Source organism: Leucoraja erinacea, chromosome 1, assembly GCF_028641065.1.
Source record: "Leucoraja erinacea ecotype New England chromosome 1, Leri_hhj_1, whole genome shotgun sequence".
NCBI lineage: Eukaryota > Metazoa > Chordata > Chondrichthyes > Rajiformes > Rajidae > Leucoraja > Leucoraja erinaceus.
Genome location: NC_073377.1, coordinates 151,630,461 through 151,655,737, shown reverse-complemented (window position 1 = coordinate 151,655,737; position 25,277 = coordinate 151,630,461). Strand labels below are relative to the sequence as shown.

Below are 25,277 nucleotides of genomic sequence, written 5' to 3'. Positions count from 1 at the left end.
GTTCCCCAGTATCAGAGACAGGTCAACCGACCCATGGCAGTAATCATATCTCAGGAGTGCCACCTTGTGGCCAAACCTTTGTTAGGCAATGTAATTTCCATGCAAATGAAAATTTAAAAAAAAAACGCAGATCCTGCAAATCTGGAGTCTAAACTAAGAAGCCAGTATCAAGCAAAATCCATGAAAAGAGAAACAGTCAACATTTCATTTTGGTCACTCTTCGTTACAATTAAATACGAGACTATTGGCAAGCCCCTTACACCTCTAAAGCAGCAGCTGCTAAACAAGTCTTTGACAGTCAGCTGACTGAGGGGCAGTTTTGTCAGATTGCCAAGGCTATTTAACATGGGACTTGTTGTTGGTGATGCTATTGTTTCATGGCAAAAGATTCAACCCAGAGAAACCTCTAGTGGGAGCAACAATACTGTGGCCATTGAAGCCCACCTGGCAGGATTCAACCCGAGTAGGGCGCTGTGGAGGTCAAGACTATCATACAAAATAAGGTATCCTGCACGCAACAGTCCATTGTCTATTTACATGTTGGTCTACAGGCACCCATATTTACTCAGATTAGCTGGAGCACAAGAGTTAGAATGAGAGGATCCATTTAAATTGTACAAGATTCTTAAATTGATTTTCGGTTTTTAATCCAGTTGAACAGTCCAGAGCAAGCTTTTTGGGGGAGCTTTTTTAGACTTTAGAGATACAGCATGGAAACAGGCCCTTCTGCACACCGGTAAGGACCAGCTCCTTACTCTTCATAACTTCTTGTTTGACTCCTCCCATTTCCTCCAAATACAAGGCATAGCTATGGGCATGCGCATGGGCCCTCGCTGTGCCTGCCTCTTTGTAGGGTACGTCGAACAATCTTTGTTCGTGACATACTAGGGTATATCCCCGAACTCTATCTCCGCTACATCGACAACTGCATTTGTGCTGCCTCCTGCACCCACACACAACTCACTGACTTCATCCATTTCACTAACTTCCATCCGGCACTCAAATACACCTGGACCATTTGCGGAATTTCCCTACCATTTCTGGACCTCACTACCTCCATCGCAGGTGATATGATTTCTGACTGACATCCACTATAAACCCCACTATGACAACCACTATAAATCCTTGGCTATCTGGACTACACTTCTTCCCACCCTGCTTCCTGTAAGGACTCCATCCCCTACTCCCAATTCCTCCATCTACGCCGCATCTGCTCCCAGGATGAGGCATTACAAACCAGGGCATCGGAGATGTCCTCATTCTTTAGGGAACGGGTGTTCCCCTCTTCGACCATGGATGAGGCTCTCACTAGGGTTTCTTCGATACCCCATGACACTCTCTCTCCCCGTCCCCCCCACTCATAGCAAGGGCAGAGTCCCCCTTGTCCTCACCTTGCACCCTACCAGCTGTCATATACAACAAGTAATCCTCCGTCATTTTCACCACCTCCAACGTGACCCCACCACCTGCCACATCTTCCCACCTCCTCCCCTGTCTGCTTTCTGCAGAGACCACTCCCTCTGTAACTCCATGGTCCATTCGTCCCTTCCCACCCGAACCACCCCCTCTCTCCAGGCACTTTCCCTTGCAACTGCAGGAAATGCTGCACTTGTCGCTTTACCCCCTCCCCCTTTGACTCCATTCAAGGACCCATTCAGTCTTTAAAAGTGCGACAGAGGTTCACCTGCACCTCCTCCAACCTCATCTATTGCATCCGCTGCCCTAAATGTCAGCTGCTCTACATCGGTGAGACCAAGCTTAGGCTTGGCGATCGCTTCGCCGAACACCTCCACTCAGTTCGCATTAACCAACCTGATCTCCCGGTGGCTCAGCACTTCAACTCCTCCTCCCATTCCAAATCCAACCTTTCTGTCCTGGGTCTCCTTCATGGTCACAGTGAGAACCACCAGAAATTAGAGGAGCAGAACCTCATATTTCGTTTGGGCAGTTTGTACCCCAGTGGTTTGACCATTGACTTCTCTAATTTCAGGTTGTCCTTACTGTCTCCTCCCCTTCTCAGCTCTCCCTCAGCCCCTTGGCTCCTCCTCTTCCTTTCTTCTTCCTTCCCCCCCCCCCCCTCACATCAGTCTGAAGAAGGGTTTCGGCCAGAAACGTTGCCTATTTTCTTCGCTTCATAGATGTTGCTTCACCCGCTGAGTTTCTCCTCCATTTTTGTCTCCCATCAATTTTCCAGCATCTGCAGTTCCTTCTTAAACTACAAACCTGTATATCTTTGGAGTGTGGGAAGAAACAGAGAGCACCCGGAGAAAACCTACAGGGCACAGGGAGAACATACAAACTCCATATAGACAGCACCTGTAGTCAGGATCGAACCCGGGTCTCTGACACTGCAAGGCAGCAACTCTACCGCTGTGCCACCCCGGGGTAAATAGACACAAGGCAAGGGCTCAGTAATTTACTTAAAGATATAAGAAATGTATTTACTCAATTTATTCTCTCCACATTCCAGATTAATACAGAGAACTGCTATCTATCTCTTTGATGACCCTCAGACTATCCTTGATTGGACTTTGCTGGGTTTACCTTGCACTAAACATTATTCACTTATCATGGATCTACACTGTAAATGGATGGACTATAATCATGTATTGTCTTTCTGCTGACTGATTAGCATGCAACTAAAGGGAGTGCAGCGTAGGTTTACAAGGTTAATTCCCAGGATGGCGGGACTGTCATATGCTGAGAGAATGGAGCAGCTGGGCTTGTACACTCTGGGGTTTAGAAGGATGAGAGGGATCTTATTGAAACGTATAAGATTATTAAGGGTTTGGACACGCTAGAGGCAGGAAACATGTTCCTGATGTTGGGGGAATCCAGAACCAGGGGCCACAGTTTAAGAATAAGGGGTAAGCTATTTAGAACAGAGATGAGGAAACACTTTTTCACACAGAGTTGTGAGTCTGTGGAATTCTCTGCCTCAGAGGGCAGTGGAGGCCGGTTCGCTGGATACTTTCAAGAGAGAGCTAGATCGGGCTCTTAAAGATAGCAGAGTCAGGGGATATGTGGAGAAGGCAGGAACAGGGTACTGATTGAGGATAATCAACCATGATCACATTGAATGGCGGTTCTGGCTCGAAGGGCCGAATGGCCTACTCCTGCATCAATTGTCTATTAAACTCATGCCCCCAACTCTGGGTAAGACACTCTTTATTTACCCTATTTCCCTCATGATTTTATACACCTCTATAAGATCACCCCCTCTCCAACCTCCAGCTCTCCAAGGAATAAAGTCTTAGCCCAACCACTCACCTTGCTGTTCTAGCAACATCCTCGCAAATCTTCTCTACATTCCGTCCAACTTAATAACATCGTTCCTATAACTGGATTACCAAAACTGAACACAATAGTCCAAATGCAGCCTCACCAATGTATTGTACCACATAACACCCAAACCGCTATACACAATACTGTAATTTTGATAACTATTTCACAGTCTACGATACCACCTACTTTAGAGCCCATTGCAAACTTACTAATTATGCCTTCACATTCTCATCCAAATCGTTGGTATAAACCACAAACAGCAGTGGGCCCAGCACCGATCCACTAGTCCCAGGCCTCCAATACAAAAAACAACCTTCCATTACCTCCAGTCTGAAGAAGGGTTTCGGCCCGAAACGTCGCCTATTTCCTTCGCTCCATAGATGCTGCTGCACCCGCTGAGTTTCTCCAGAAATTTTGTATACCTTCGATCTTCCAGCATCTGCAGTTCCTTCTTGAACACCTTCCATTATCATCAGTCTGCTTCCTTCCATGAAGGCTATTCTGTATCCAGGCAACTAGCTCTCCCTAGATGTCATGCAATCTACCGTTCCAGAGCAGCCTGCCATATTACCAACTGCTTTGCTTGAAATCATTATAGACAACGTCTACTGCCTCACCTTCGTCAACCTTCTCAGTTACTTCAAAAACTCAATCAAATTTGTGAGATATGATCTCCCATGGACAGAACGATGTCAACTATCCCTAATCAGAACCATGTTAACTGTCCCTAATCAGAGCCCTAATCACGGCCATAATCAGAGGTGGAGCCCCGCGGGTTGGCGGAGCCCGTGGCTGGGGCCTGGGTCGGTACCACGGAGAGGAGCTGCCAGCGATAGCGAGGTCAGTGCGGTGGTCGATGATGTCACTGAGTGACGGAACGGGATAGGCCACGTAGAGCGAGGACGCCGCTGCCGGGGGAAGGAACAAAGGAGGACCCGGCCTGCGGGAACCACCATGAGGGGGACCTGGCGCGGGGGTAATTTTTAACTTTGCGCCTTTTTGTGGCGACTATTTGTATACCTTGGGTATGCAAGCAAAGAATTTAATTGTGACTTGTCACATGTGACAATAAAGCATTCATTCAAATTAATATAGTTTCCCTTAATGTACATAAAATCTCTGGATTCTCCTTAATGTTATCTACCAGAGCTATCTCCTGCCCCCTTAAATATGTTCCTCAGTGCTCTAAACTCCTCTAAGGATGCACTTAATCCCAGCTGCCTTCACATTGTTTCCTTTTCCCAGAATGTCAATTTCTCTCATCATCCAGGTGTCCTCACTCCCACCTGCCTTGCCCTTCACTCTAACAGGAACATGCATGGCCTGAACTCTCACCATCGCACTTTTAAAAGCATCCCGCATTCCGGACATCTCTTTGCCAGCAAACAACAAACTCCAAACTCCAAACAACTTTAGCAAGCTCCTTGTACAATATCATCAAAATTAGCTTTTCGCAAATTTAGAATTTTAATATGTGGGTCTATGCTGTCTTTATCCATAACAATTTTAAAGCTAATAGGACTGTGGGCACAGGTTCCAAAAGGCTAATCCTCTGACACTTCAGTCACCTGTTTTTCCCATTTTCCTAAGTAGATCAAGCGTTGCCCTCTCCCTTATTGGGGCCTCTATATATTTCCCTGAACTCATTTGACAAATTCCACCCCATCCAAGCCTTTGGCACTATGACGGTCCTAGTCTAAGTTGGGAAAGTTTAAAGCCCCTTCTGCGGGGGGATTTTAATGTTTCCAATAGACTGAGCTGTCACAGTGCCAAGGGGAGAGATGGGGTGGAATTTTAACTACTATTTCCCATTAGTCTTGCAGCTGATGGTGTGTGTAAGGAGAAGTCATAGTGAAAGCTGAGAGACAAGGCTTCATTCAAGTTTCCAATGCAACCATGTTCATGCTAAAATTCAGAAGTTGGCTGGCATTTTTCCATTTGAAAAGGATACTCTGGAGGGATATGCAGAAAGCACGAGTTGCAGCCAGCCCCCAAGCAGGGTACATAGGTCACTGGACGAGTGGGAGGGCAAGGAGATTGGCCACCAGACACCACATATTGTAGACAAGCAGTGTTAGAGTATGATGGGCGCAATTTACCACACAAGCGCTGGAGTAACTCATGTTAGGCAGCATCTGTGGAGAACACGGACAGGCGATGTTTCGGGTCGGGACCCTTCTTCGGACTCTAAATACGAATCCCGACCTGAAACATGGCCTATGCACGCTCTCCACAGCTGCTGCCTGACCCGCTGAGTTACTCCAGCACCGTGCTGTTTATTTAGTAAACCAGCAGCTGCAGTTCTTGTGTCAAATACAGTTTGGACGGGACAGAGGGAAAAAGCCATCAAGATTCTTCATTAATCTCCACACCATTGGACAAGCTCGCCTTCTACTGACAACAGCTTAAATGAGAATACTCGGACTTTGTTGGTTCAAGAGTGCGACTTTGTAACCTGGACTGATCCGACGAGACTTGTAGTTTGTCATCAGTCGATTATATTTTGGTTCAGCAGTGATGGCTGCCAGCATTTTCTGAATGACACATTTGGATTAGCAGACTTCACCGTTAAGCTACATGAATAACTGAGATGCTTGTGTATTTAGATTTCTTCCCATTTAAACCACACATTTATACATCAAGCTGAGAACACTTGGCCTTAATAATTAGATAAATACAGGTGAAACATAGTTAAAAATAAAAGCACTGGGCCTATTTGCTTCTCTCCGTGTATCTCAATCTAGTTTCACAACATTTTGAAAAACATTAGAATGCAATGTAATAAATATTGAATTAAAATAATGACCAAGCTTGAAGCAACAACCAACTTTGAAAGGACCTGTAATTTACTTTGGGAAATCACAGGAAAGGATCAAAAGCATCAGGTGGAGAAACTGCTTTGTCAACAACTGCATTTCACGCAATTACAAACTTGCTCCGATAGAGCAGACACACACCACACTTGACACGGGATCCCCTACTATCAACTCCTCAGTCTCTGCTGCATCTGTGCCCAAGGCGAGGTGTCCTATACCAGGACATCCAAGATGTTCTCATTCTTTAGGAAACAGGGGTTCCCCTCTTCCATCATAGATGAGGCCCTCACACATCTCCTCAGTACCCCACAGCTCTGCTCTTTCTCTCCCTCCCCCCCAGTCACAACATGGACAGTCCCCCATGGTCCTCACCTTTCACCCCATCAACCGTCACATACAGCACATGATCCTCTGACATTTTTGCCACCTCCAACTGGATCCCACCACCAGCAACATCTTCCCATCTCCACCCCTTTCCGTTTTTAGATGGGTCAGTTAGTACATTTATAGCCAACAACAATCACAGATTTAGGTGGAGAAATGGAAAATGTTTAATCTGAATAAGTGTGAGGTGTTATACTTTAGGATGTCGAATGCAAGGGGAAAAGTATATAGTTAAAGGGCCCAAAACATCAGTTATGTATACAGTGATCTTGGGGTCTAAGTCCACAGCTCCATGAAATGGCAATGCAAGTACATAAAGAGTTAAGGAAAGTATATAGTATGGTTGCCTTCATCGGATGTCACATACAAGAGCCAGGAAGCCATGGTGTAGCTTCATAGGACTCTGGTTCAGCCCCATTCGGAGTATTATGTGCAGTTCTGGTTGTCCCATTACAGGAAGGATGTGGAGGCTTCATAGGTTTATCAGGATACTATCTGGATTGGAGTGCATTAGCTATAAGATTGGACTAACTTAAATTTTTCCCATTGTTGAAGGCTGAGGGGAGACCTGATAGATATATACAAAATGATGAGACATAGATAAGGGAGACACAACCATCTTTTTACCCCAGGGTGGTTGTGTCAAATACTAGAGAACATCTCAGGTAGTCTATACTGATGAAGGAAACCATAAGCCCCCTTCAGTCTGAAGGATCTTGACCCAAAACGTCACCCACCCCTTCTCTCCAGAGATGGTGCCTGACCTGCTGAGTTACTCCAGCATTTTGTGTCTATCTTTGGTTTAAACCAGCATCTGCAGTCCCTTCCTGCACATATGCCCCCTTTAACTATTTACTTGGGCTGCCATTTTGGGGAGTCCATAGGCTGTATATGGTATGCCTGCCTTCATCAGTCATTGAGTATGAGGAGGTCATGTTGCATCTTTAGAGGACTTGTTCATAGCTTTAAAGCGAAAGTGGGAAAGTTTAAAGGAGATATGCAGGGTAAGTTGTGCTTTTGTTCCAGTGGTAGGTGCCTGGAATGAGTGGTGGACACTGATACGTCAGAGATGAATAAGATGCTTTTAGATAAGTATATGAAAATGCAGGGAATGTGGATCAGGTGCTGGCAAAAAGGGTTAGTTTAATCATGCATCATGTTTGACTCCGACGTTGTGGGCCATTGGGCCTGTTCATGTGTTTCACTGTTCTGTTTAGCCATCCAGTCTGCACAGCGAACACACATTCCTTTGCCACTTCTGTCAGCTCCAGCAGTATCCCACCACTTATGACTTCCCCTTTCTGCATTCCACACGGTACAATGTCCATGCATTCCTCCCAAAGGACTTCCTTGCAACTGCAGGAGGTGCAGCACTTGTCTCTTCGTCTCCTCCCACCAGCATCCAGGGACCAGAAAGATCTTCCAAGTGAGGCAGAGGTTCACAGGCATTTCTTCTAACCCGGCAAACTGCATTACGTGTATTATGGTGCTCACGATGTGGCCTCCTGTATACAGGCAAAGCCATGTGTAAACTGGACAACTAGTTTACGGAGCATCTGTGGTACATATGGTTTGCCCACATGGCCACTCAAGCTTCTAATTGTCATTTTAACCCTTTTCATTAATCATATTAACCCACCAGCCTCCTCCTCTGCCAGGCACAAAATTGGAAGAACATCTTATATTCTGCTTGGGGAGCTTGCATCCTCTTCTTCCTTCCCCACCTCCACTTGCTTCCACCCATCATTTACCAGCCTGTGTCCTATTCCTCCCCACCTGGTTGCATCTGCCCATCATCCCAGCCCCATCTGCTTGTACCCCCAACTCTTCCATTCTCCCTCTCCAATATTGTTTTGTATTAACAATCTTTCCCCGTCTCTCAGTCCTGATGCAGTGTATCGGCATGTTTTGCCTCCACAGATGCCGTTTGACCCAACAAGTTCTGCCAGCACCCCAGTTTTTGTCACTTGTTGGGTGACACAGACAATTGGAGTCAACCAAATTACATTTTCATCGCACAAAGGGTGAAAAACAAGATAGTGCAGGGACCTAGTGAATGTGGGCTACCTGTTATGGTACTGACAAGAAAAGCACGACTCGAAGGTTATTAGGAAATGCAAGCCTCTCAGAAGCCAACACACGCTATCAACCTATTAAAAAGAATTGATGTTCATAATACAATGCTTTATTGCACTTAAAGATTCAAAACGATACATTAACATTTGCATGAGAATGTGTGTATCTACTTCTGACATTCTACTCAATACCTCATTGTAGAACTGAGTAGATAATAATGACAATGTGGTATATAGTATAAATCTTATGCTCTTGGAAAAACTCATGTTGCATTTTACTGAGAAACCTGCAATTCTGCACCACCTTTTCTTGAAAGGCACAAACATTTTAGAATGTGTCAAATTTCCTTCTTTGCATTGTTGCTATTTCAAACAATGGACATGAATTTAAAAAAAAAACGCTTTTATTCATTTTGACACTCCAAGATAAAAACGATAACAAAATACGGAAGTAAAAACATCAACATTAGCTATGACCAAATGTTGTGTAAATTCACTATTTCTCACACCATTTGACTTCCAGAATAAAATGCAATTATATATGTATAGGATTTCATGAATCTGACAAACGTTAGAATCAAACATTTTAATATCAACATTGATATGGGCTAAAAATTAAGGAATACGTCTGTCGGCCACAAACTCAAAAGTCACATTCAACAACTATTATTTTCCATGCAGACCAGTATTTCTAAAATCCATTCAACACAAATTTAAAAAGATGTCACAACAGAAAAGCTACACCAAAAATTATGCCTAGCATAATTAAAATGTTACCACGCCACATATCATTTTAGGAATTTGATTCGTAGCAAAATTCAAAAATACACAAAGACAAATTTGGAAAGGTAAGACATTGCAAACAAAGAAAGTTTGGATTCCTGTCAGTCAACTGAGGTAGATTTAACAAGTAACATTTCTCAGAATGTCGGTCAGTTTAAATCCCCACTTCAAATAGAAATGTACTTAGTGTTCTTTTAAAAAAATAGCTTTATGAAAATCTTTCGGCTTAAGTCTCTCCATATTTGAAAAATTGTCTTGAGATTAATTTTTCGGACATTTAGGTTAGAAAAGCTTGCTCAACGTGCTAAATACCAGCCAATTAATTACGCAGGGAAAATTAGCAAAGTACAGAGTTGTACAGACTGTAACTGCAGTAGTGTTTCACTTTCGCTGTAGATGCAGGACTGCAATAATTTTTAAGATGCAAACGTAAACACAACTGCATTCCCTACTGGGATTGATATCAATTAAAGCATAAATAATGAAAGTTCCCCAATATATAGTTCTTCCTAATGCAGATTACAGAGCAAATAACAAACCCAATCACATGCACTTTTCACAGGATCGACTTGCAGCTAGACAGAATGAACGACAAGTGTACCAGATTCTTCACCAACTACATTGCAGCAATAAAGGGACAATCAAGGCAAAATGTTATATACGAGTGCAATCATTGATTATGCATGTTCACTCCTGCAATCTGTCACTACAATTTAAAAAATATATACTGTGAGGATATTATCAACAATTGAGATTTAAACCTGCATTTACATTATGTCAGAATACTTCAATGTTGGCTATTGGTTAACATTCTTCAATAAGAAGTGAATTTATGCAATAAAGTGGCAAAAACTAATGGAGAAATAGAATTAAGGTATTAAAATAAATTTAGTGTCATTTATTCTTACAGTATTTAATTCAGATGATCTGCTGAAAGCTTCAAATGTGACTAGCTCTAAAAGCTGTGTTTCAGAGGGCAATGATGGACCAACAAATATATCAAGACCATAAATGCCACAAGACAGACTTCGCAGAGTCAGCATAGTGTTAAAGATTCTGAGACTCCTCACTAAATTCCATGCTTGTCCACAGTCTACAATAGGTTTGTAAATTTATACAGCAAATCAAAATACTTTAAGAATCAGGTCAGCTACAGCTCAAGTTAGTAGCCATGGTTAATGGTACAGCAGTAATTTATAACTTTTTTTTTTTTTAATAACAATTACAGCACGGAAACAGGCCATCTTGACCCTTCTAGTCCGTGCCGAACACATATTCTCCCCTAGTCCCATATACCTGCGCTCAGACCATAACCCTCCATTCACTTCCCTTCCCGTCCAGTAATGGCATATCCCACATGTTCCAAGGACATTCTCCCTCTTGCCCAGTACTGAAGAAGGATGAGGAACCTGAAATATATACCCTTTGCACAAATGTGACCCGATATGCTGAATATTTCCAGCATTTGCTGGAGGTTTTTTTTAATGCACTGTTTAGCATTCAGCAAGGATGTAAGATATTGTTTCTTCATTAAAAAGGCCAACTATTCAATGGCAAAAATGGAGATTTTTAAAATTTATTTAAAGATGCCTTAACACGCAAAATCTCTGTGAGGTGCCACTCTCGAAAAGGTGGATCAATTTAACCTCTATATTAGGCGAGAGAATAAACTGTGTTGATATTCAAAACAGAATGCATTGGGGCATTAAAATGATTCAGAATCAAGATTTAGATGTATGACACAGAGAGAATAAAATCCTTTTCATCTCAAGCGTTCTGCCGCTAAGGAATCAAAATGTGTGGTTACTGATCACCCAGCTTAGGCTGGCCAAATCCGAATATTAATCTTCGTGTCAAGTAGCTGAAACCTCATCCAGGCTTTGTCAGTCTTCTCTATTTTGGGACGGCATGACTCCATGAACTTTACTTTCCATTGCAGCTATAATGAGTTTTCAAGTGAGCAGTGATTCGTCCGTTGGACATGTAACAAAATTACAAATACAGTCTGGTTCAAACACATTACTTGATTGCAAAATTTCTGATATGCAATCCTCCTCATTGATAACATACAAGCATTGGTGGCAAGAAAAGTTAAATGCTGCGTTCAAATAGTAGTGTGAGTGTGTTCAGATTTTCATGCCTTTCTTTTTTAGAAATACCATTATAATGTTTCAGGCATTTTTACATTCTAGCAATAGGCTGTCAAGGCAAGATGTCGCTAACAGTCCAAGATCAAACATGTAAACTTCAAACAAGCTACATTTTCAGTTTCCAAGAATTCACCAAAAAGCTCCAGTTTTTTTTTTTAACAATAAAAAAAAATTTAAAAAAGTGTCCATTTTGCAATTCTTGAGATTAAGTGAACAGTAAACCAAAGCACCACCGATTTCTGCATCAAAGTTTGATTGTATTCTTCCCACTTAATTCTAAAGTAAAAATGAATAAAAGTCTGCTTATTCAAAACAGAATCCAACCTACAGGCATAACTAAATTAGAAGTTTTGCATTCAATACTTTGCCTTCTCACACAAAATATAAAGGACGTTGCACGCTGGGAGAACAATATAATTCCCCGAGGCAATCAAATTGTAATTTCGAGCAGAAACACATTTTCCTTCATGTCCTGAACTGCTTTTTGTGAAAGAAATCTCTCAACAATAATTAACAAAAAGTGAATATTTGTAAAACATGGATATTTTTGCATTTGGCTGGTCCTATGCAATAAATGAAATGGTGGGAAGATCATCTCAAAAGTCCTCCGAACATTATTTCTCAAATTAGATGCGCCTGGGAGCTCAGTATTCTGTTTTAACAGAGTAACAATGTTGTCTTGTGTTCCCAGCAGTTTTGTAAAATGCAGCTATATCAGAAGAAGCTTCAATATAATTCTCACTAGCTCAGTCCATATTGCATAAGGAGAATGCGCAAGAACTCTTTCCTTCCCCCTCCCACACTACAATTGTTATGTTGGCACCATTCAACATCTGACTCCTCTACTGAAGTCAGAGTGGACTCCGAAATAGAATTTATTCCATTGAAAAGGATCAGTGATTTTGTTTCAGTATGAAGCTGAATTTCAGATGCTGCTCAATTCGTACAATGTTAACAAACAAAAAATTCTAACTAATTGTAAACAACATTCATTTAAAGATAATCACTAAATTTTTTTTAAAAATCTGCCTTCTTTGTCCCTTTAAACAGGAGCACAAATAAAACAAAAGCTTGTCAAACCATTTGTACAAGAAAAATGGACAATTGCTATAGCCCTACTTTTTGCAGTTTTTCTTGCAGGACAATGTAGTATCCTAGTAATTCAAAACATCAGATCAATAGATGCAATTGTTTGTATTTCTGAACAGGAATGCTATGTAGATAGATTTTCTAACACTGTTATGCACCAATTAAGGCAACTGCTGAAATGATTCAAAAGTCATAATAAAACACAATAAAAGCAAGCATTCAAGATGGCATGTTTTTTGGATGATTCGTTTTGTTTGAAAACATGCCTGACTTGCAACAGCTTTTAGAATTTGACTAGGAAATATAACCCTAAGCATTAGCCATGAAAATTATCACCTATCTCAGAAAATGCCTGAAAAGTGATGGAACATTTTCACTGTTGAATGAATGCACCCTTCATCAATGATCTCGTCATCACTCTGATTGAGAGTTGTAGATAAGCATTAAAAACATTTTCCAACTTGATGCCATCCAAGGTTCACAGTTTACCCTCCAGAGGGTTTAGCTTATAGGAGTATCTGGGCAACATATGGAGAATGAGTACTTGCTATAGCAGCCAACAGAGGCAAATCATTTGATTCAATTCTGTGGAAAAGAGAAAAAAAAAAGTTGTTGAAAACAGCTTTCTGTACACGTCTCCCAAAACGGTACCACTTTTAAGGCAGCTTGCAAACCGACCACATGCATTATGTACCATACAAACAGATATGGACTGTTAGAAGATCATGCACATTCTTATGGACTGACAGATTTGAACAGCGTAAGATAACACAGAAGGGGGATTAAGATAGAGCACGTGACAAAGTTAAGCAGAAACTATTCTCATATTTTACTCTCACCCATCAAAAGTAGGATCATGTATTTGGGAAAGCTCTATGGAATTATATGGCTAACTTGACATTGAGGCTAATATTACTGAAGGCCCCCACACCCTCCTCCCACTGCAAAGACACTGAAACCACTTAAGGCAAGTTAAAACAGTCCAGGACATACACTGAGGAATATTGTGGTACAGAGAGACCTATGGATATGTACATTGTTCCCCAAATGAGGCAGCGAAAGAAAGGTGGTGAAGTCAGTGCCAGCTTTCATCTGCTGTGGCATTGAGTAGAAGAGTTGGGACCGTGGCACAAAATGTTGGTTAAATGCTAGAATGTTGTGTACAATACAGGTCGCCACACTAGAGGAACATTTTGATTAGGCTAGAGAGGGTGCAGAAAAAACTCCCAAGAATGTTGCCTGGACTGAAGGGCTCAAGTGCAAAAGGAGAGATTGGATGGCTGGGACTTTTTCCCTGGGGCAAAGGAAGCCAAAGAGTAACTTTTGCAGGTTTATTAAATCATGATGGACATTAATTGGATTAATAGTTAGTCTTTTCCCCCAGGGTGGGGGAGTCTAAAACTAGAGGGCCTAGATTTAATACAAGGTGATTTGAAGAGATCTGAGGGGTTTTTTTTCCACAAAGGGTACTTGGCATCTTGATTTTCTGAAGGTAGTGGCAGCTGCAGTTACAGCTTTTAAATACTTTGACAGGTACATAGATAGGAAAGGTTCAAAGCATACAATGCCAAACGTACGCAAATGGCATTCATTTAGATAGGCATCAAGGTCAATAAGGACCAAGAGCCCGATTCTGCACTGCGTAACATGAATTAATCTATGATTCTCTTTTGACACAGACCCGAGTATCGAAATGGATACATAAAAAACAAAGAGGTATGCTCAAAGACCTCCCATGAAATGTTGACGCAAAGCTAATATATCACAGCCAGCTCCTGACTGCAGGACTGGGATGCATCGGACTAAAATATCACCACGTGTTGCACCAGCTGGCAGCAACACAAGACATTTTTAATTATACACAAGAGGAAAAAAAAGACTGTTTTTAAAGACCAAAACTTTAATTTATAATTTGAAAGTATCTATAAAATATGCCGAGACTACAGCACAAAGGACAATCTCTATTTTCAGTGAGCACCAATGGCAAATTTGGAGAAAATACAAAGTTTGTCACAAAATAAATAGTTAAGCTTTAAAAATTACATTGACCTGAATTTCACTGAAATGAAGCTGCCATGGGACTTTACACATATGCCCATTTAATCTGAAATACACAATGTGGCACGCTTGCATCACTGCACAGGACTGGCAGATACAATTTTGAAGCTCCAGTCTCTGGAGTCTGCAATGGGACTTGAACACATCCTTTCAACTTAAGCAAATCCACAGAATAGTTTAAATGTTTTGATTTACCCCAGCACCACTCCCAGTTCTTTTATGTGGACTCTAGTGTGGCCTTTGAGGTACTCAGACAGCATCTTACTTTTAAAATACAGCTCTTGAAGTCGATCCTCAAGATGGATCACACACTGCAATGAAGAGAGACGGGGATGTCAGAATTAATTCGGCAAAAACAAAATTCAGTACAAATTACTCAAATTTGGAAAACACATTTGGAAAGATTGGGGTTAATTAGGAATAGTCGGCACGACTTGCATGGGAGAAAGAGTCTCATAGGTTTGATCGAGTATTTTTGATCTTTATGAGCATTCATGAACTTCAGCAAGATCTTTGATAAGGTTCCGCATGACGGGTTACTATTGAGTTAGACTGCATAGGATCCAACGAAAACTCGTTCATTGGATTCAAAATTGACTTGATGATAGAAGGTAGTTTCTCGTTGAGGAGGCTCATGAGTAGTGGTGTGTCTCAGGGGTCAGTGCTGGGTCTGTTGTTGTTTGCCATCCACATCAATGATTTGGATGAGGATGTGAAATAATCAGTTGGCAGATTACGCTAAAATAGGTGGTAACGTATACAATGAAGTTGATTTATCAATAATTAGAGGCTGTGGATCAAGGAATGGCAAATGTGGTTCTCATCAGTTAAGTGTGTGCATTTTGGAAGTCAAACCTAGGACAAGACCTTCACAGTGCACGGTAGGGCCCAGTGCAGTGTTGTACTGCAGAAGCTCAAGGTTCCCTGAAAGTGGTATTGCAGGTAGATAGGGTGGCGAAGGTGGCTTGTGGCATGTTGGCCTTCATCAGTAAGGGAATTGATATAGAAGTTAGGACATTATGTTACAGTTGAACAAAAGATACAACCATTTTTCAGTGATGTTATTGCAATTTGAACTGTTGATTTATAATCAATGGGGAGGTGACAGACTAGTGATAGGGTGGGTGGCGCGACTTGCGTCGCAGCAGCCTCTGCAGTCTGTCTGTCGTTTTTTTATTTTTTGTCTCGTTTGAATGTAGTTTAAAGTGTTTTTTTTTTTTAAACTGGGTATGTATGTGGTGGCGGGGGGGGTGGGGAAACTTTTAAAATCTTTCCCCTGCATGAAGAACCCGACCTTTTCTCTGTCGGGTCTCCATTGTCATTAGGGCCTAGCACCGTGGAGTGGCCTCCAACCGGAACGACCTGGGGCTCCAGTCGCGGAGCCTGCGGACTACTGACCATCGTGGAGCTGGCAGAGTTCGGAGCGGGAGGAGCGGTGGTGGTGCTGCTGCGGCGGCCCGACCCCGGAGATTCGGAGGCTCCAGCCGCAGGCCTGGTGGACAGTAACACCGGGAGCCCGCGGGTCTCTGCTGGGAAACCGCTTTTCGGGGCTTCCGCAACTGCGACTTTTCCCGCCCAAGTTGCGGGGTTGAAAATTACCTGCCTTACATCGCCCGGCGCAGCTTTAAATGGCCGTGGGACTTGCTAGCGCCCGCCAGGGGCTCCAACACCAAGACCCGGAGCTCGGCCTTGCATCACCCGGCGCGGCTTTAATGGCCGCGGGACACTCACCATCGCCCGCCGGGGGCTTTGACTGACTTCGGGAGGAGAATGAGGAGTGCAGGGGAGAGATACGACTTTGCCTTCCATCACAGTGAGGAGGAGATTCACTGTGATGGATGTTTATGTAAATTGTGTTGCTTCTTGGTTCTTTTTTCTTGTGGGTATGACTGCAGAAACCAAATTCTGTTTGAACCTCAATGAGTAAGGTTGAGGTTCTAAACACAGGCAGGTGGGACTAGTGTAGCTGAGACATGTTGCCGGTGTGGGCAAGTTGGGCTAAAAGGCCTGTTTCCACACTGTATTACTCTATGACTATTTCTAGACATAAAGGACTTCAAGTGGTAGTGGAAGATAGTGATAAGGTAGGGTATACAATGGCAGAGCAGGCTTGAAGGCAAACGGCCTACTCTTACTCCTTTGTTGCAATGTTTCTTTTGGTTTCAGATCTATGATATTTCATTCCTTCTGTGCAAATGAAAAGAAACGGAGTTAAAGTCTGAGGTCAATGATGTTTTCATCAGGCTCCCCACAGCTGGAGTGTGCTCTGGAATAATCCCAACATTTTCAGTTTGTATTTCAGAAATCCAGCTCTGCAGTTCTTTGTTTTTCAAGCACACAAGGTTTGACAATCAGTAGCAGACAAATCATAATATTATTTTGCAGCGATGTACTTACAAAATCAGGTGGTAGCTGTAGTTTATAGAGTTGAAGAATGGACTGGAGCAGACCGGACACAAAGTTAGAGACCAATACTTCTTTGCCTAGTTTATTGTCCATCGCCTTTCTTTGGCTTGTAGCCACCTGGACTGACAATTTGTCTGTATCTGCAATAATGCAGACAGCTTCTGCAACAGGTTCGTCTAAAACAGGATGCTGAAATACCAAAGTGGAAAAGGGTTATATCAGCAATTAAAGATTTTTTCCACAATGCACAACTCTTAAAAATCATTTAAAATTTTGCAAGCCATTCAGAATACTGGCAATAACACAAATCCCATGCTTCCAATCTGGGCACTTCAATCATCTTCCTTTTGGATAAGTCACTTGAGCACGAGCCGAAATGAAAGATCAGCAGGAAATGGAACTGGCAGAATTTCATTTCTGTACTGAATTGCATGCTCTACAATATCAGATCAGCTGGCTGTGAACTCACACAAGGAGAATTATTCCAGCCCTTTGACATGCAGCTGGCTATAAAGACTCTCAGGACAACAAAATTCCCTATCGATGGAAAAAAAAATCCCATCATCACAATAACAGCAAGAACTAAATGCAGCACATGCTCAGATCTAAGAGGCTTCCCAGAACTAGGTTTTTTCTTTAACAAGATGTTTGACGTACTTTCACACACGGGACACATTAGATAACTGGAAGATGCAAGTTTTGAAGTAACATTTTAGTTGCTCCAGCAACTGTTGATGCAGCTGCCGAGAAGGAATGACTATTTAATATCAGTGATAGTAGATGTGGATGGCTCCATTCAATTTGATTCAGTAGATGTGGATGGCTCCATTCAATTTGATTCCAATTCAGTAGATGTGGATGGCTCCATTCAATTTGATTCCAATTCAGTAGATGTGGATGGCTCCAATTCAATTCCATCTTTTTTTACTTTTGAATTGAGCTTTAGCCCCGTTACCATTGCTGATCCATCTTTTTATTAAAGGTGGACAAAGGTATACAACAATGCTGGAGAAACTTAGCGGGTGAGGCAGCATTTATGGAGCGAAGGAAAAGGTGACGTTTCGGGTCGAGACCCTTCTTCAGACCTTTTTCAGTCTTTTATATTAATTAGACTTTAGAGATGTAACGTGGAAACAGGCCCTTCGGCCCACTGAGCCGCTCCGACCAGCAATCACCCCGTACATAAGCACTCTCCTGCATACTGGGCACAATTTACAAAGCCAATTAACCTACAAACCTGCACTTCTTTGGAGCGTGGGGGGAACCCGGAGAAAACCCACGCAGTCACAGGAAGAACGCACAAATTCTGTTCAGATAGCACCCGTAGAGAACATCAAATCCAGGACTCTGGCGCAGTAAGGCAGCAATACTGCTGCACTAGTGTGCCACCCATGAGCGAAGAACATGGCCAACATTTCATAACCTCTACAATTTATTTTCAGTCACTTCCGTACTTAGATTAAAGCAAAGTTCCCTCTTCAATAATGATCCATGTAGCCTTTTGGTGCATTATACCAGTCTTACTTTCCCTCTGATTTCTAACTTTCCTCATTTTTTAGGAAACAACCTTGCCACAAAATGGTGGCAGACGATAGCAAGTGACATGCAACCCATTACTGACCTGCACAGCACGAGTCAAATCTGCCATTAAACAATGCTTCAGATTTTCATCTGAACTAATTCCATGCAAGACAAAATCTGGGACATACTGTGAACAGTAGCCACCAAACAAGGATCTTCCAAAATTATGGAGACTTGGCTTGCTGTTCATTTTGATGCTGCAACATAACCAAATGGGAAAGGTATACTTTGAAAAAAATGTTTTGTGTACACACGCCAGGCACATATTTTACACTTTTATTCAAAGACTTAGTCAACATTTAAATACATTATTTTGCAACAGCCATTTTTTTTTCTTAAAGAATACAGGGTCAAGTCCATCAGAGCCCAGAGATCTGTCTCTTTGTGAACTACCACTGCATGGGCAGATCAGATGTGCTTGACCAGAGGGCCATGGAAGTTGAGAGGAGCTGAAGAAGACTGTGTGCAGCTGTGTTTTTCTATCAAAGCTTTGCCAGTAGATCCTTGATCAAGACATCAGATAAAATGGCTAGAGTAGTGGTTTAATTGAACACTAAGATAATTGGGAGAAGCAGTCGTCAGGAAAAGAACCTTTAATGTATTCAAAATAATTTAGTGTAATAAAATATGTTAAAACAAACATGATTTTCAGTTGGGTTGAGAAGATGATGGAGGTGGCTAGAGGGAGGCTATCTATTTAGAGCCCAAAGGAATGCCTTGGAATATTCTCTAAATAATCAAAAGTTACATGTTAGGATCCAAAAATATTTCAGTCCATACACACGAGTCATTAAAATGCTATGAATGGCAATAAAATATATTCTGAAATGTAATAAAAATGTGGCTCCAATAGTCAGGAGATCAGAATAAAATTGATGTTACAGCAGAATGAAATCCTTGCAGAGGAACACTAGGAGTCTGCATTCAGTTCTCATCACAACATTTAAGAATTACAGAATTATGCAACACAGAAATAAGATCTTCAGCCCCATAGTCTATGCCAAACATTAATCATGCATTTTGCTTTCCCCAAACTCCATTATGAATGATATATTCGCCTGAAGGAAATGAAATTTAGTTTAATGAAAGCATGGAATCCCAAGGGTTATATTCCCAGGAATTTGAAAATGTTAGTGATGTTATCAAGTATCTCAACATTTTAAAGGGGAATTGTTAACTGATGAAAATCTACAGCTGGAGGGGAAGTTTGGAACCAATTCTCTTTAACAAAGAGCTATTGTTGATATGAGATTATAAATCGTTAATCTGAGATCAGTGAATGTCTTGTTAAACAATAGTACAAAAGAACATGTGGAAAGAGCAGGTATACATTTAATTCAGATTATCAATTGTCATGTGTACAGAGAAACAGTGAAATACAAGGCTTGGTGACAGAAAGGACAAATTCATTGATGGGCTCAAGATGCTGAATACTCTAACAATGTTTCTGATTCTCAGTGCTTTACCATTGCTGAATAAGGTGTGGTTTTCTGAAACGGAGTGCACCACAGTTTACCATTCTTCAGTCTATGCAATATGAACAATGTCATTACTTTGGGGATGAGCATCTTAGAAGTCATATCACAAGCAACCTCAATGAGACAGAAAAAAAAAACCCCAAAAAAACTGAAAATGCTGGAAATTGCAGAACAATGCTGGAGACACTCAGTACTTGATCTTTGAATATCTTTGGTCTTGCTCAAATTCAATGTAATCTCACTCCAGACCACAAAGTATTGCAGGATAAATAGCTATGTTGCACAAACAGAACTCCTATTCATAATCATTTCAAAAAACAAATTAATGGTCTATTTTGATGATATTTCCCCTCTCCCATTCAGAGCTTTCCTATTCATCAATTATCTTACCTTGGTAATGGAAGTTCAACCTCTGCCATCCCAGTTTGTCTCTCATTGCAATATTCAAATCCTTGTTTAGATGAATCGTGGGATATGTCTTCATCGTCACTCTCTCCAAGAGCACTGTCAGAACTTTCATTTCTGGGAATGTCAGCATCTATCCGGAGAGCATCTTTCTTCCCAGAAGCCTTATTTTCCCCATGGGGGATGTCAAACGTGACTGGACAGTCCTGATCACCAGAACTAGCGTTAATGATAACAGAAGACACGGTTTCAATGTTCTGACAAGTCCTCATTGCTTCCGCAATCTCTGTGTTATTTTGTTCATTTGATTCAGCCTCTTCATGGTGAATGCAAGTAACCTGGGTGGGTATTTCTCCTAATGAATTTCTCTCAATGCCTTTGTCCTCACGACCACATTCCAAGACATTGGTACTCTTTTCATGAGAAGGGATTCTTAAAGCACAATGCTGTTCCTTTGCCTTCACCCTTTCTATGACTTTAGCTTCTTCGAGCTGGTCCATAACAGGCTGATGTAGCGCATCAGTTCCTGAGAAGGCAACATCGTTTGACGTTTGAGCATCATTGTTGTTTTTTGCACCTCGACGTTCTAGATTTTGTTCCATTATTTTTCTTCTCGATTCAATATCTGAATCGGGTGAAAACGAGCAACCAATCTGAAACATCACTCTGCTTTGGAGGTGTGGACTCCTGTGATAGGGTCTTTCTGGACAATTTATGCCAACACTAGAAGTGGAGCCTGGAGGCTTCTTCATTGGAGCCAACTTAACTGCAGCAGATGCCCCAAAATCAGAAGAGCTTTCAGCCAACCCAACTGGTTCATTTCCAAACCTGTGCATCTCAGCTTTACACACAGTGGCACCTTTCACAGTCAAGGAAGAGTGTGCCTTAATTTCCTGAACAGGTACCGTGACCTCTCTTAAACTGTCAGCATCGACAAATTTGGGTTCATTCACTGTAGAAGGAATTTGACAGCACTCTCCAGAGGCCCGCCCATCATGAGCATCAAATTGAGCACTTTCACAGTAGCTAGCTTTGAGTGCTAAATCTACACTAATGTGCTTGCCTTTCATTGTAGTGCTTCTTTTCCCAGTATTTGTCATAGATTGAATGGAAGTGTTGAAACCAGGGTCATCCTTATGGACAGTGACCACGATGTACTCAGATTCTTCCACTTCTCCTTTCTCGAGTACTGTGCTGATCTTAGTTCCTGATTGGACATTCTCAGTTTCTTGAAGCTTACCTTCCCACTGCATCTCATTTTCCTGAAGATCTGAGCACCGTATGAAGTAACTGAGGACATAAAGTAATCGTTGAACTAGTTCTTTGCGCTTCCCAACCACCACAGTCCTGGTGAGCCTTACAGGCGAGCCAATTGCTCCGTACAAATCACCTGAAAAAAGGAAAAAAAGAATTAAGGACAATTTAAAAAGTAAGTATTCTTAAATATTTCAAAATGTCAATACAGCTTAAAAAAACAAAGACAAACATGCTACCAGGCACCAAATTGCACAAATAAGATCCCAGTGTTGTGGCCGACACATATTCCTCAACTGAACAGATTTTCTTTTCATTTATCTTAAAGTATTTGATGCTTAGAAGCCTGCATAGCTAGGTGACAATTTGCTGGCGATGTATTGCAATAGGATAATGTAAGCTGTGAAAAGCATTAGGGTAAATGCAAGTTCTTTATGGTCATGGGGAAGCTTTGGATGAATGAACCTTTAAGATTCTGGGCAATGCCTATTCTCTAAAGGGCCTGTCCCACGAGCATGCGACCTGCACGCGGCAAGCGCGACCAAACCAGAAGCGGGGGCCGCGCGGAGGTCGAGTGATTCCCCGTACAGGGCCGGTTACACCAGCATGCGGCGAGTGCGACCAAACTGGAAGCGGGGGTGCGCGGAGGTCGAGTGAGTGACGTGAAGTTTGAGCGAAGTCCGCGGGAAGTTCGCGCGTGATGTACGGCGTCAAGAAGCTGTATATGCCCGTCTACGGGGTGCGTACAGCGTCGAGGCGGCTGCGGGCCGGTAGGCCGTTGCCTCGCGGAATTTTTGAACACGGACAGTTTTTCGGAGCCCCGCGCGATGTCGGGACCAGCTCCGCACAACTCCATACGGCTCCGGCGATCGAAGTGGGACCGGCCTCGCGAGGCAGTACAGCTCAAGCGACCACGTTAGGTCGCGCTTGCCGCATGGAGTTGCATGCTCGTGAGACAGGCCCTTTCATCAATTTGAAAATTAAGTTCCTGAACACAGGCCACCATTCTGGCTCTGATCACATTTAATTCACAACCAGTGTTACTTTCACAGAAGAAACCTCCATGGTACACCAGACAATGCATTATTGGCTATACTCTTAAACCAATTTTGTCTATTGCACAAATCTATGTGGGGTGGGGTGGGGAGGGAGGAAAGTAACGTGTACTGGATCCCACATTTTATAACTCAATCCCTCAATTTAACCTCTACAGGTGTATAATAGAGAGCACACTGACTGGTCGCATGACATCCAGGAACAAATGAGGCTGAGGAAGTGGAAGACATTGCCTGATCCATCATACGTATGGATCTCTCCACCATTGACAGGATCTACAGGAGGCACTGCTTCAGAAAGGCAGCCAATATCAAAGACCCACATCACTCTGGCCACATTCTCATATCGCAACTATCATTGGGAAGTAGCTCAAGGAGCCTGTAATCCATGACCTGCAGGTTCAAGTACAGCTTCTTAGCAGATATCAATGTGCAGCACTATCCATTACCTCAGCAACAATGGACTTTGTTTGGATTGTAATATGGACTTTGGTTTTGCACTAGTTACCTAGTATTACTGATCAATAATTTATTCTATATTTATTTGCGTTTTACTGCATTATTGGGTCATGTTAAGTTACACCAATTAAGAATGTCATTGTTCCATTGCTGGTACACAAGCCAATTGCTGGTACACATGCCAATTAAACACTAGACCCTGACCCACATGACTCGGACTTGAATGGAACTGGAATCTAATCCTTATGACAGCACCCATTACAGGGGGGATCCAAAAGCTTTCATGAGGGAAAGTTTTCATAGAATATCTTCTGCGAGAGACTTCAAATGTTAATAGGTTGAAGATGATACTGTTTTTATCAAAGCAGAGTAGGTAGAAACATTCAAAATCCTGAAGAGTCTGGACAAATGGATAGCTATAAACCTTTTTTTCCCCCACAGACAGTGGAGTGAAAAAGCAAATATGACAAATTTGAATTGGGGAAAAAAAGCCAAAAATAATATACGGCAGAATGTTCTCATGGAGCAAGTTATTGTGATCTGGAATTCAGGTCAAATAAATGGTGGGAGATGGATTAATTGTTCAAAAAAGGGAATTAAATAGGCATGAGGAAGACAAACTTGAGAACTATTGGAAAAGTCAGGGAATAGGACCAAATCGGGCTGGAACTGAATTGATAGGTTATCGACTACATTGTATGGATACTGTGGTTTTGCATGCCTTCAGGATTTAATCCATTTGAGCCAACACCATCTATTCCGAGATTTATTCCTAGTTAGCTTTAAGATTGAAAGAGGGTGGGGAGAAATGGGTAGGACAAAGGCAATATTCTCTGAGAAGCAAATCTCACTCACCAAGTTGTGCCCAGAGAGGATTATATGGATGCGATTTACCCAATGAATCTACGTTCTGTGATGCATGTTTCTCACAAAAGGTCTTTCTAGGTGGATGGTCATTTGGCATAACTGTGGGTACCCAGGCCAGGTGATACGTGAGCACAGCCGTTAGCAAAGCAGAAATGAACCTAAAATTGGAGGGAAAGTAGTTTAACCAACAGTTTCAACATCACAACAAATAAGCCTTCATAAATAGCTATGAAGCAACTGCAATGTCACAAAATCTGTCCTACTCATTCAGTTTTTTCTTTTTAAATGTTTTTTTTTTTTTTTTTTTTATAATTACAAGTGACTATCAGGCCAAATCCACTGGTGTTGCAAGTGGTTGGATGGACCAGCACCTAACATAGTCATTCCTGGTTGAACATAGCAAAGTACAGGCCTGGAAAATCAGGAATAAATTGCCTTTTACAGAGCGACATTTGGCCATTCATAGGTAATGAATAGCCCAACTGAGAAGAAATAAGAACCAGAGCATTTTTATGTTGTTGTGGTCAGAAGCATGATAAACCACTCTCATAATGGAAATCCCAGTAAGACCATAATACACAGAAAACCTGTACATATCTGGAGAGTATGGACTAATTATTGTCTCAAAAGGCCCAAAATGCACACAATTAAAAAAAAAACAAACAATAATATTAAATGACAGTGAACACATGTGACCTGTTCTAGATATCCAATATGATGGGACAGCCAATTGCCCCATTCTTCCGCAAATTTTGATCATGGCAAATGCATAGCACCTGTCATAGTTCATGAAAATCAAAAAGCTTTGAATGTATAGCTGGTGTTTCAACAAGCACAAGACAATCGATTAATATTTTGGATTAAATCACTAGCGTGTGACCAATTAAGCAAAGTAGTCAAAAATGAAGAGGTCGATGACAACAGACCACCTTGTTTGATCCTGGGCAAGTATTCTCTGTGGCCACACTGATCTTTCTTGCCCTCCTCTACCAATATTGCCAGGCAAACCAGGCAACCAGATCCTGGTGTGGGGATCCGGAGGAATAGCCCCTGGACTGTTATAACTTTCTGCCTTTGACAATCAATCACAAATTATAGAAGTTAAAAACAAAATACCATACAGGCAAACCTC

At 42.0% G+C, this 25,277-nt stretch overlaps 1 protein-coding gene across 4 annotated transcripts in view; it reads right to left on the bottom strand.

Moving 5' to 3' along the window:
* Positions 1 to 11,674: 11,674 nt before the first annotated feature.
* fnip2 (folliculin interacting protein 2) overlaps positions 11,675 to 25,277 on the bottom strand; it is a 66,806-nt gene continuing 53,203 nt past the window's right edge. For 3 of the 4 annotated variants that reach the window (XM_055645910.1, XM_055645916.1, XM_055645933.1), the window contains 6 exons: positions 24,134 to 24,303; positions 20,496 to 21,900; positions 18,668 to 18,824; positions 17,038 to 17,235; positions 14,836 to 14,951; positions 11,675 to 13,167 (listed from right to left, as the gene is read on the bottom strand). In XM_055645910.1, the coding sequence (XP_055501885.1) occupies positions 13,089 to 13,167; positions 14,836 to 14,951; positions 17,038 to 17,235; positions 18,668 to 18,824; positions 20,496 to 21,900; positions 24,134 to 24,303 (2,125 nt within the window). In that variant the 3' untranslated portion in view covers positions 11,675 to 13,088. Of the gene's footprint in view, positions 13,168 to 14,835; positions 14,952 to 17,037; positions 17,236 to 18,667; positions 18,825 to 20,495; positions 21,901 to 24,133; positions 24,304 to 25,277 lie in introns of those variants that run through there. The other variant, XM_055645925.1, reaches the window with a different exon arrangement.